A 13,530-nucleotide genomic window follows, 5' to 3' on the forward strand; every position below is an offset into this window, starting at 1 on the left:
AAATGTTTTATATATTCATGAAAACATAATACAATTTTGTTTTATATCCATTTTAGCATGTAGATTCCTTCTTGGCACTACTATGTTAGCACTAACACAAGTAGTAGGTTATTATCCCACAGAGTTGGACAACAACACACATATTCTTCGTAGGGCATATTGGGATCACATATGAGAGTTGGAGTACCATATCATCAGATGAGCACAACTGGTCGAAGCTATTCACGAAAATGGTGGAGGCGGATTACATGCCCAGTTTGTTTTACAAACCATGGGGCAAGGTCAACAGGGTATTGTATATGTGTGTTTCAATTATAATTTACTTATATACAACACATGTGCTCATTACAATTTCTCAATGTTACAACTTCGATTGTGCCCATTGGGCCACTAAGGTCTTAGATTTATGTGATTGGTCAATTACCATATATGATTCCAAGACAACTTATATAGGTAGACATGATGGGCTCACACGACAGATGTTACCCTACATCACATTCATCTTAGCATTATTGGCAAGGATAGGTTTTTGAACCACTGTTGGGTGTACACCATAAGAGGATCACTTGATACTGCGAAGGGTAAAGGGTGTCCCCCAGCAAGGCGAGGGTTCAAACGATTGTAGTATTTTTATGTTGTGCTTTATAGAGTGTTTAGGGCTTTAACAGACCTCAAATTTCCCCCATGAGTCATCTACCTCGATGTATAGTGCACAGGCTCAGGTGAGGAGTTGTGACAAGGCTTTAGGCAATTATGAGTGACGGGGAGTTTAAAAGTGAGTGTGCGTGGTCATTGGGTTTGTGAATGTAATAACTGTAGTTGGGAGTGCTCCAGCCATGGGACGTGCACAATGTTGCTATGGTAGCACATTGAAGAGGGGACTAGACCAACCCTACACAAACTGGTCGGGAGTTAGAGTTGTTCCTTTGATGAGTCCAAGGTAGGATGAAACTAGTGACCCTAAGTCAAAATGTAGGCGTATGCAATGTTGATCTTTCAAAAGGCCTATCAAGAATGTCGCACAAGCAAGTCAAGAAAATTCAGCCTGTGACATTGGGTATCAGAGCCAAACCATCACCAATACTGCAGTAGTAAAAAGAGATCCCTCTAAGTAAATTGTAGGCGACGACAGATTAACTGTTCTGCACGGGGCATAAGTAAATCCTAAAGTTAAGTAGCAAATGCCAAGAATACATCATGCCATAATGAGAGGGTGCACCAAGTGGAGGACAGGGGTTTTCCAGGTTGTCATATGAAAAATGACATGACGGGGTATGTCGTACTTAACAGGTGGTCAGATATCCCTTTAGCCAATTTGGGGGACACTCATCATGCAGTCATTTGATGCGGCTAGTGGAGGACTAGGGGTATTTTACGAGTTAAGCGAAGCACGAGGTCATTGGGTTCATGGATGCAATAACTATAGTTAGGAGTGCTCCAGTCACGGGGCGTGCACAATGTTGCTATGGTAGCGCATTGAAAAGGGGACTAGGCCAACCCTGCACAAATTAGTTACGAGTTAGAGCCACTCCCCTGATGAGTCTGAGGCAGGACGAAACCAGTGACCTTACGCCAAAAAAATCTGGTAATTTTTTGTAGGAATGTTTTGTAGCTTACTATAATATTTAGCTCAAGTCTTGTTGATACTTGAGAGAGTTAGATACATATTTGTCATTATGACTTGATTTGATCGAAACTGTTTCAATATATGAGTTAGGTTTATTTTCAAAAACAGGTGTTTGAGTTAATCAAAATATTTGAATTTAAACTTATTCAAATTAAATTCAAAATTAAATTATTTTCAAATTGAAATTAAGTCTTAACTCTCTAATCTTGAACTAATTTATTAATCTCAAAATGAACTAATTTTTTAATCTCAGGCTAAACCTTTTACGGGCTCTTTTTGGACCATCTCAATTGATAGATACAAAATTTAGTGGAAATTTTGAATATGAAGAAAGCCTGTCATGAGATTTTATAAATGAATTTATATTGGTAGCTTAGAAGTCAAAAGACAATATTCTTTTTCTGGGTATTTCTTAAAGTACCTTTTAAAGAATATTTTTCATCTTTATTTGTTGTATTTAATAGGATTGAAATTTGTTATTTATATAGTGTTATTGTTAATTTATTACATAATGATTTTTTAGTTCTTACGAATTTTTTTCTTAATAGAATTAAGTAACTTTGCATTTAATAATATATATTTCATATTCTGAATGATGAGGAATTCCATACTTTTTGTTGTTTGCTTTTTTTTTTTTTGTTTGGTTGCTTAATAAATTTTGATTGAAACAATGATATTTATGTAGTTCGATTTTATTATATGAGTTATTATAGTTCAATTTGGTCCCAGATTATTGAAAAGAAGGCAGAAGCACATGGGCTTTGAACAAGCTCTTTTGAGCTCGCCAAACTTGGCTTATGATCAGACTTATTGAGCCTACCTAAGCCATGTTCAAGTATTGAATTTTTTGGCTCATCTAGCCCAAGCTTAGGCTTAAGCTTGTTTCAACAGTAACTGAGCCGAGTTTAACTTCAGTTGAGCTCAAGCTTAGCTCGGCTTAAATCCAACCCTGGTTGTTATGTATATATTTATTTACAATGGTTTATTGTGTATGTGTTTGATTTCATATTTTTTTCAAGTTTTTTAGTTTTATTGCAACTTACTTGATAATGTATAAATTAGAACTCAAACAATGGATAAAACATTATAAGTGAGTAAAGGAAATTAACATATATTTGGAACATAAATAATACTAATATAATGTTCAATGGATTACGTCTCATTTCAACAAGTACAAAAATCAAACATTACTCAAACTAAATAAATTATATCTTACTTCAACAAGTATTTAAATCAAACATTATTACTAAAATTAAATAGATTACATCTCATTTCAACAAGTACTTAAATCAAACATTAATCAAATTAAATTGGTTACAAATTATTTTAACAAATACATATATCAAACATTAATTAAACTAAATAGAAGTTGTGAAGATGTTTTTCCTTTAGCTCTTATAGATGAACCCAATGGCACAAAGCTTGAAATTGGTGATGGGTTTACGTAGTTTGTTTGGACATATCCTGGTTGATTACAGCGACTACAAACCTTCGGTATAATGATCTTACCTTGTAAAGGACGTCGATTTCTATTTAAAGGGTGACTCGGTGACAACAACTGAGAACAAGTGCCAAGAAAACTCTTTCTTCAACAGTAGGTAACCATTCTGATTGGTTTTTCGAGTAAATTGACAGGTTCCACATACATTACACTATAGTATTCAATGGTGAAGAAATGATTAACTTGTGTATACTCATTGGTGAACCTCATATGTCTTGCAATAGTAATGACATGCTTACATGGAATATGTGAAAGCTAAAACTTCTTACACAGACAAGCAAGCCATTTCATGAAAATTCACAATGCCCATGTATCCACCACTACTTAAATTGATCAATGGGGACATAATCAAAAAATAGTCTAGAATAATTCTACTACCCATAATAGGATCTTCAAGTTGGAGACTATTTATATCACAGTAAACAGATGACATATCCCTGAAGCCCGATTCATTAAGAGGAATATTACTCATCTTATTCCCCTCAAAGTCACCCCAATCTGAAACCCTTTTTTTGTCTCCACGAACCTATTCAACAACAACATATAATGCATCATTATGAAAATCGATCAAGTCTTCCCCAGCAGATTCCTTTTTCACTTCACTATCATTGTTGCCAAGTATTTCTTCTTTTTCTTGTTCTTGGATTGCGATACATGTAATAAAAAATTAAATACATTAAATACATTCCTAGAAGTATTGCAACATGTCAATAAGGCCCTCCACATCTTCATCATTTTCAATCTTTAGAGGGAAGTCGAGCTTGATACTTTTTGGTTTCATGCATAACTGAATGTAATTTTGGATCGAATCAATACCACATTTTTCATTGGATAAATCCCTCAAAATGTTATTCTAGAGGGAATTTTAACCAATTTTTAAAAACCTCTAAAATATTTTATTATGTTCTGATCACATTAGATTTATTCTTCTTGGAAACAAACAACAATATAACCAACTATTTCAATTATCAATATTATAATAAAAAATTCACAATAAACATTTATCAATATCAGAATGACCCTTATATTTTCTTATAATTTTTAACCCCTTTATATATAGTCGACTATCAACATGCCACTTCTAATTTCCCTACATTTCATTAAACACCCCTATACATTATCTGATACCAAAATGTTTATTTCCTATATTAGTTAATATCCAAATATCCCCTATATTTTCTAATTTTTTAACCCCTATAATATTATAAAATATCAAAATACAACTTACACTTTCATAGCATATGAACTTGATATCTTATAATATCGAAATGCCCGCTTATTTTAGACATATTTTTAGCACCCTAATATTTTGTGTAATTTTAAAATACCTCATATATTTATCTAACGTTTATTTAACACCTTCATATATTGTCTTGCATCTAAATAGCCCTATTTTTATCAAAATATCTCTATATTTTTCTAACATTTTATTTAAAACTTTAATACATTGTTCAATATCAAAAAACCCTCATATTTTTCTAACATTTTTTTAACACCCTAAAATATTATCAACTATCAAAATGCCCCCTAATATATAATATACGAACTTGATTTAATAAATAAAATTAAATTTTGAGTTAAGATTCATATTAATATATTATTCTCATAAAATGATTTTTTTTATTTTTCCTTTTAAACGAACTCATTGTATCAAATATTTAGTAAAAATGAATGTGAGAGTAAGAGTTCAAATAATGTGATAAATGTACGAAAGTAAAAGTTTATATAGAAGTGGTGACGAGTAGTCTTAGTATATTTAAAAATATTTAAGGTATTTTTGTTTAGTTTAGGATAGAATGAAGTATTTAATTTAATTTCTCATTTTTTATTACCTCTAACTAAACATAATAATTATTTATATTTATCAATTTTTATCATAGTTTATCAAATATAGCAATAATTTATAACTAATAATTTTCTAAGTAATTTATCTTCTAGATAATATTTTATTTTTTTTAATAAAATATTACTTAAACTAAACACTCCCTTATTATTATTATAAAATCCTTATTCATAAGATATATTATTTTATTAGTTAGGCTTCTCAAACTAAAACTACACATGCTAGCAGGTGAGAGTCCTAGCCCTCATCGATCATTGAAGTTCCAGCCTCCAACCAGCATCATCGTCGTCAACCAATCCCAACTCCAATCAAATCATCAGTATGCAGCCCCCCCGTTAACCGAGAACCACCACTCATTGATAATCTTGTATCTAATTAAGTTATTGGAGGTTCTATTATTGTGTATATATTTCTTTAACTTTTTTAAATTTGTGTTGTTTGGACGTGGAGTGAAGGAAAAAGGAAGAACGGATTTTGTGGGTAGTGCTGCTTGTTAAGAGATATGGTGATAGAGCTTATGGGAAAAGAGATTCTAATTCCTTCAAAGTTTCGGGTTTATTTTGTGTTTTTTCCTCCAATTCTTTCATATCAATTTCCAACCAAATATCATTATCATTTCCTTTTTCTCTACCATCCCACCTTCAATCTCTTGGCCAACCACTGTCTAAGGGGGCTCGCCAGAGACCTCTTCACTCCTCAAAAACCTTCCACCATGAATCTAGTACAACAAAACCTTTCTCTGATGTTGTTTCTCTTCCTTTGTACATAACTAGTGCCCTCTTTTGCATTATCGTTTATAATATATTATCTCGTTAGCACGAGATGATTCGTACCTCCATGCCTCTTCATCTCGTCACGCTCTCTTTGATGCTTGCAATTCCGACATCCTTTGCTTCCTATTTCGGTATTCAAATCATTTATAATGTTGTATATTAAAATTTTAATTTTTTGTATTACAAATTACATATGTTATCATCTAATGTAACTTTTAAAAAATAAAATAATAAAAAATAAAAAATATATAATTAATATATTATTATTTTAAAAAAATCATAAACACCTTTAAAAATTTAAAATTTCTTATATTTATTTTTATTATATTATTATTTTCTATAAAAAAGTATATCAATCATATAGATAATATATATTATATCATAAAATACATATAATATAGTTTCTGTGAAACCATGAACATAAACATGAGTGGCTAACTCTTTTCTTTAGTCGAGTAATCAAGATCATGGTTCTATGACGATTGTGAGATCTTCTTTATCCGTTCTTTTTTTTTTAATATTTAATTTATTCCTGATTTTATTTATTGTTGTCTTGTTCAATTAAATAGGAGACTTCTTATTTATTTTAGATTAAAAACAACTTTGCTAGATTAAATTACTGAATCCGTAATTGTTTGATGGTTTAATCATAAGTGGCTGACTAGCATACTTGGTGAAATAGAATAATTATTGTATGTTAGTGGAATAGGTTAATCTAATTTAAACAAAAACAACATCTGTGTTTTGTTGATTAGAATCGGTGGTTTTCTAATTCTTAGTTCTGTTTTCAATTTAAATTCTAAGATCGTATCTAGAACTGATTGAAAAACAAGAGAAGTAATTAAAGAACGTTTCTTAATTACCAACGCCTAAGGAAAAGCAGAACAACGAGCATCTCGATGTTTCATAATTGGTTTATTTAAAAGGAAAAATTAATCTTTTTATCAATGATCAATTGAATTGAACCATACCTGAATTACTTGGCTAGAACTCGTTTTATTATTGTTTCAATCTAGTTTTCTGATTACTTTGATTATTTAATTCTGAATTAATTTATTTTTGTTTATTCGTAGGATTCGAAACAACAAAATCTCTCTTGCTTTATTTTGTTAGATTTCAGATAAATAACTCAATCTCTATGGATACGACTCTACTTGCCCTATCTACAAGTTTTCATTGAGAGAGTAGAAAATTTTATTTTTGGTAGATTTGACACCCATCAAAAAGTTTAGATTTTACCTTTAGGGTTTGCTTCCTTCTCTGGCCATCACTAACGGTTGACATTTTGCATCAGTCTCCTATCTCCGATTACAAAGGAGAACAAAGGATGACCCTTCGTTGTCTAGATCCAGATGATAAAACACGTTGTCTAGATCCAGATGATAAAACATTGTCCAAATCTGAAAGATGAAACGTTATCCAGATCTAAAAGAATAGAGAAGGACGACGCTTTGTTATCCTTCATCGTTGCATCTGAACGATGCTACGAATGACGAAAGATAACGAAGCGTCATCCTTCGTCTTTAGGGTGATGCGACAAAGAAAGATCTCTTCGTCGCATCAAAAGAAGGAGAAGGTTGGAGACAATGTCGAAGACGATGCTGAAAGATGAAGTTGAAGAGTGGCGTGAAACTGCTGTTTTTAAAAGTTATGAGAGCGACTGAATTTGAAAAATACAAAAATCCTAGGTTTGGGGTGAAAATGTTACTTTTTAAAGTTTAAAAACTTTAGGTAATGGTGAAATATTAGTTTTTAAAACTTAGGGGGAAGTAATAAACTTTATAATTTTTTAATATAAACAGTAAAATAACTATTTTACCCCTCTCTTTAATATAAAACATTAACAGAAGTTTAGCCATAAATGAAAATTGAGGTTTTCCATCTCTCGTGAGTATGAATTTAAGATTGGGTTAAAACTTGGGTGGGAAATAGTCCTTTTCCCCTAGATTGAATGTGCCAAAGAGTTAACACAAAGTTTTTGGCTAATTATCCTTGTGTCCTTGAGACGTACATATGAGCTCCAAGGTGGAATTTTTGAAAGTACGCACTGTCGAGATTCCTGCCTCAACCTCATCCCTGGGTTTCAGTAATTGTAACTATATTTTTAATTTATTTTTTTATAGATTGAATCAAATATAAAAAATAATAAATAATTATGTAAAAGAATAATTTGAGTAATAAAATAATAATTCAACTTCGATGAGGCAATCTGATGATAAAAATTAATAGATAGCCACTAGTTAATTTTTCGGTTCATATACTAATAACAAAATTTATAACCAACAACTAAAAGATTTTAAATTTGTAAGAGTTTTTTGCAAATATCAAAGAAAATCTCAAACCAAATGTTACATTATAATATTTTCATAATGGTCACTTTATAAAAATATTAATTTTCACATAAATAAAATAATATTAACACATGCACAACCATATTTAAATTTAAAATCATGAGTCAACATGGAAAAAAAAAAGGATGATTCAATTAATGTTTTTGCCTTCCAAATTTTGTATATAAGAAATAAGTAGAGAGGAGACTAAGGGGGTAGATGAAATATACACATATAACACTAAAAATTATATCATTATTTTATTATATAAAAATTTGTGAGAACACCTTGAATATAAACATTTTAACCATCAAATTGAATCTCATAATAATTTTAGTGTTGCATCTCTTTCTTTGACATGTCTCCATTCATCTTTATACTTGTTCCCACACACACCTAAGTAACACCCAAACCATCATGTATGATTTGCATATTAAAAGATATCCAAATCAACCCTATATATCAGAAAATATCTATAACATTTCATTGTACTTATCACACATACTTGAAAAATATTCAAAACCATTATTTTATCATCAAATTTCACTATACATGACCTGCGTGGTTACTACTACGAATTATACATTGCGGTGAAATCACCCAAAATCATCTATTTTAAAATATAATTTTATCAATAATAGATCTCAAATTGATTCTAATACAATATTATTGACAAATTTCATAAAAACCGTAAATGATTCAAGTTATTTTATATAAAAACTCAACCGTCGATATTCTTATTCAAAACCTATAAAATCTATGAAAAATGACTAAATCATAATATTATAAACAATAATGCATAATTTAAAAAATGATGCAGTAACATTTTTCCCTATTTAAATATCAAAAAATTAATCAAAATCAACATTTTTCCCTGTTTAAATATAAAAGGAAAATTGAAATCTTTGAAAATGAATATCCTATAAAAGGAAAATTGAAATCTTTGAAAATTGAAATCAACATTTTATTTTGTTGAAAATAAAATCTATTTACAAAATTTTTGACTTATCAGGTGAATGTCAAGTGGAAAAGAATTACCAATAAAAATTAAAAGGGAATTCTGCAAGAAATCCTGGTATTGTCTGAAGGGTAGCGAGGAGGTTGTGTTGTGAGAGATGGCAGTGGCGGCACTTGGCCAACTCAACGTGGAGGAGCCTCCTCCGGCGTGGGGTTCTCGTAGTGTTGACTGCTTCGAGAGATTGGAGCAGATTGGTGAAGGAACTTATGGGTATATCTAGACTTTTGATCTAATCGAAATCTTTTCTTTTTTATGTACGCTCTAGCAAAAATAATTTATCACTCACTGTTGTATCCGTGAGAGGATAAAGTTTCGATTTCTTATATTGTGTTATATGGGGTTTATGTTTACGGAACTTCCCCTTTATGTTGATCGAGTGAAGTGTATGTTTGTGACAGACATGAAATTTTAAAAATTTGTGAACTTTTCCCCTAAAGTTTGTCCTTAGGAGTTTCTTTTATGAAGGAATGAGAATATTGACGCTTTAGATGTTTAAAGCAACATCAAAAATACGATTTGGTGGGTTTTCTTGCCTTGAATTTTATTCCTTTTGTCTGTTTATCTTATGTTGGAATGTGGAAAAAGATTTTTTCGGATTAGTGGAGCATGTAGAAAATAATGTGATTTCTTTTAGGATTTATTAATATTTTATTATTAGGGTTTATGCTTTTGTTTTGCAGGCAAGTGTTCATGGCCAGAGAAATAAAGACAGGGGAGATAGTTGCTTTGAAAAAGATACGTATGGATAATGAGAAAGAAGGGGTATGTTTCTCTTTAAATAGATATGTGCTTTTATTTTCAGGCAGACAGTATTTAGTTGAGGATTGTTTTCGTCCATCAAAAGCCAAAGATATTTTGATGAAGTTGGCTTTCTCACAATGCAAACAATACATCGTAATAGAGAGCAAAACGATTCTGCATTTGGTTCAATAAGTTGTCTGACACTTTTTTTCATCCAAATATGTAGTTCCCTATCACTGCCATTCGGGAAATTAAGATTTTGAAGAAGCTTCATCATGAAAATGTAATCAAGTTGAAAGAGATTGTCACTTCACCAGGTATTTTAGTTTTAGCTGTTTAGCATATTTGCTGTTTTCTTTGAAGTTCTACCAACAATATCATATCTATATTACTCATACCTCTAATGCTTCCCTTTCGCTTAAAGGCCCTGAGAGGGATGAGCAAGGGAGACCAGGTGAGTAAGCTGCTGCACAGACCATACTTTAGTTGGTTTTTGAAGTATTGCTTGAAAGTTTATATGAGTTGTGTCTCGGATGAGACTACAGATGGTAACAAGTATAAGGGAAGCACCTATATGGTTTTTGAGTACATGGACCATGACTTGACAGGCCTTGCTGATCGTCCTGGACTGAGATTTACAGTACCCCAGATAAAGGTTTCATATTCCTGATACTTAAGAAGAGGGTTATTTCTTTTTCATCAAGCATAGAGTGATTGATAATGTGTGAATAATTTGTTTTTTGTGGAAGTGTTATATGAGACAGCTGCTGACTGGGCTCCACTACTGTCATGTTAATCAAGTACTTCACAGAGATATTAAAGGTTATTATCATCTTTGCGTTTTGAATCTTTTTGTTTATTTAACTTGGTTATGTCTGAACAGAACTTCTTACTGCAGGATCAAATCTTTTGATAGATAATGAAGGAAATTTGAAGCTAGCAGATTTTGGTCTTGCAAGGTCATTTTCGTATGACCACAATAACACTCTTACAAACCGTGTTATTACTTTGTGGTATCGGTAAGTCTTAACTTTACAAATGGCATGATAAATTGCATCTGTAGTGCCAAGCATGATCTCCTTATACTACAGTATTTTATTTTTTAAATAATATGCTTGATTGTATATATAATTGGTTCTGAAATGTGTGAATCTGCCAGGCCTCCAGAGTTGCTACTTGGAGCCACAAAGTATGGACCAGCTGTTGACATGTGGTCTGTTGGCTGCATCTTTGCTGAGCTATTGAATGGAAAGCCAATCTTGCCAGGGAAAAATGAGGTTAGGTGTATGTCCTTGATTTACTTTGGTTTGCTTTGATTATTGCTCGGAAACCAATGTGATTGGACTTGTGAAGTGATACTGACTGTATTTAATTCCCTATTTGCTTAGCCTTCCTCTTCAAGATTATGTATTTTCAGATAGATTTCAGCTTTTGAAATTGTGAACTTATATTTAACTGTGATTCAAGTGAGATATGGCTTCAGGCAGTAAAATAAGGTTGTTTTTTTAAATTCTATTTTTCCCTTGATGAAGGAATCCATTTCAAAATGGTAATATAGTGAGGCGGAATGATTTGTGCTAAAGCTCAACTGGAATGTATGTAAACTTGGAGAGAGAAATATGTTTATGTCTTCATGACAATTTGTGAAGCCTAATATTTGCTCCTTTCTTGTTAGGACTTTGCCATACTTTGTCAATATACTACTTTTAAGTGCATTGATTCCCATTATGTCAACTAATTAGCCTCTACTTACAGCCTATAATTGTTTTTTAATGTTAGAGGTTTGGTTGTTTTTATTTAGGTATTGGAACTGTTGGGAAATTTCTGTGAGGGATCAAATGACATTGATTACAGTTTTATCACATCTTTTGTTACGATATAAGATTGATTGATATCTCTCTTAGCTACATCTGATGTATAAATTTTGACTCTAATTGCAGCCTGAGCAATTGAATAAGATATTTGAGCTTTGTGGTTCTCCAGATGAAGTCATCTGGCCTGGTGTTTCCAAGATGCCAGGATATAACAATTTGAAACCCTCAAGGCCCATGAAGAGGCGTGTCAGGGAGGCTTTCAGACAGTGCGTAAAGAAAAGATTTTTCTTTCACAACTATGTTTTTTCTGTGTATTTTAATTATAAAATTATGGAACTTTGTGTGTGCACGAAATTATATTTTAATGAAAGTTCCTATGCTTTTACAGTTTTGACCGCCATGCTCTAGAATTATTGGAGAAAATGTTAATGCTTGATCCTTCCCAGGTATCACGCTGAAATCGTGAATTAACCTGTGCATAATATATCCTGATTCTGTTGCACTACATTGTTCTATTTGATGCTTCAATACTACATTTCCATTTTTAATTAGTTTGTTGACTTATTCCTTTTTTTTTTCCAGAGAATATCTGCCAAGGATGCACTTGATGCCGAGTATTTCTGGACTGATCCCTTACCTTGTGATCCTAAGAGGTGTCTCTCCTATCTTAATCATATTCCCATCCATTTACAAGAGTTAATATCCATAATACTAATCGAAATCTAGAGCTAGCCAAAGCATGGGTATCATTAACCCATTTTGTAACCTGTGATAAATGAGTTTCACATCAGTTCAGTTGATAATCCTATGCTTGCTACCTTGCTATATTTGTGTTTGCTTGAAAGATGAAGCAATTCCAAATTTTAGCCAACCTCCACTTTTTTCCTTGATTATTTGGCATGTTATATTGTTCTTGTTTATTTATGCAGCTTGCCTCAGTATGAATCATCACATGAGTATCAAACAAAGAAAAGAAGGCAGCAGCAACGACAACATGAGGAAGCAGCAAAGAGACAGAAAAATCATCACTCACAGCAGCATGGTCGCCTGCCTCCTATACAACACACTGGGCAGTCTCATCACTGGTCAGGACCAAATCATCCTATGAATAATGCAGTCCCTCCAGTTCCAGCTGGTCCTGGTCACCATCACTATGGAAAGCCTCAAGGACCCCCTGGAGGAAACAGGTACCCCGGTGGAAACCAGAGTGGGGGATATAACCAAAATCGTGGAGGCCAAGTTGGAGGTTACAACAATGGGCAATATCCACCACAAGGGCGCGGCCCACCCTATGCTGGGGGGAGTGTGTCTGCTAATGGTCCCAGAGGACCCACTGGTGGCTATGTCGGTCCTCCAAACTATTCCCAAGGTGGTCAATATGGAAACTCCGGCACTGGCCGAGGTCCAAACCCACCAGGAGGTAATCGAAATCAACAATATGGTTGGCAGCAATAAGTTTATAGCTTCTGCTTGAAGTCATTTGGATACTAAACTAACCGAAGAGAGGTGATCCAATAAACTGAGATGCATCTGACCTTGGTTTGGGATGCTTTGTGAGTTATGTCAGGACTTTGTGCCATTTTATTGGTTTTTTGTTATATTATCTAAAAACTGTTTCCCTTGTTCCTTATCTTCATATGGCATTTTAATTTAGTGCTGATGAAAGTTTGAAAATTAATTTTCTATAACTCATCTGTACAGACCAAGATCCCTCAGTTTTATAATGAGTATGTTCCCATTCAAACGTATGCCCGTAATTGCTTCAGATATTGTCTTATTGGGAGAATAAAGTTCTTAGGAAATCATGTTGTAGTTCCCTCAAATGTTCATGTTCACGTTGAAAAATGCTCAAAGGCAAACATAAGGTTTAGATGTCTACAAAC

The 13,530-nt window shown here is 32.6% G+C and overlaps 1 protein-coding gene across 2 annotated transcripts; it reads left to right on the forward strand.

Annotated features, from left to right (window-relative positions):
• Positions 1-8,991: 8,991 nt before the first annotated feature.
• Positions 8,992-13,395, forward strand: LOC123229520 (cyclin-dependent kinase C-1-like). Of its 2 annotated transcripts, none has more exons than XM_044655396.1 (12): positions 8,992-9,302; positions 9,773-9,854; positions 10,060-10,150; positions 10,258-10,287; positions 10,379-10,488; positions 10,583-10,655; positions 10,750-10,852; positions 10,993-11,110; positions 11,774-11,913; positions 12,036-12,093; positions 12,230-12,300; positions 12,577-13,395. In XM_044655396.1, exons 1-12 carry the CDS (start codon positions 9,190-9,192, stop codon positions 13,100-13,102), a joined length of 1,515 nt encoding a protein of 504 aa, XP_044511331.1. In that variant the 5' UTR covers positions 8,992-9,189; the 3' UTR covers positions 13,103-13,395. The 2 variants fall into 2 exon arrangements, with proteins under 2 accessions (XP_044511331.1, XP_044511322.1); XM_044655387.1 differs by having other exon boundaries at positions 8,993-9,302; positions 10,732-10,852.
• The last annotated feature ends 135 nt before the right edge of the window (positions 13,396-13,530 follow it).

Source organism: Mangifera indica, chromosome 1 (assembly GCF_011075055.1).
Source record: "Mangifera indica cultivar Alphonso chromosome 1, CATAS_Mindica_2.1, whole genome shotgun sequence".
Taxonomy (NCBI): Eukaryota; Viridiplantae; Streptophyta; class Magnoliopsida; order Sapindales; family Anacardiaceae; genus Mangifera; species Mangifera indica.

Coding starts and splice junctions, on each gene's coding strand:
- LOC123229520 (XM_044655387.1), top strand. CDS start 9,190: ATGGCAGTGGCGGCACTTGGCCAACTCAACGTGGAGGAGCCTCCTCCG. Junction 10,656..10,731: donor ACTTCACAGAGATATTAAAG/GTTATTATCATC, acceptor TTCTTACTGCAG/GATCAAATCTTTTGATAGAT. Junction 12,301..12,576: donor TTACCTTGTGATCCTAAGAG/GTGTCTCTCCTA, acceptor TTATTTATGCAG/CTTGCCTCAGTATGAATCAT.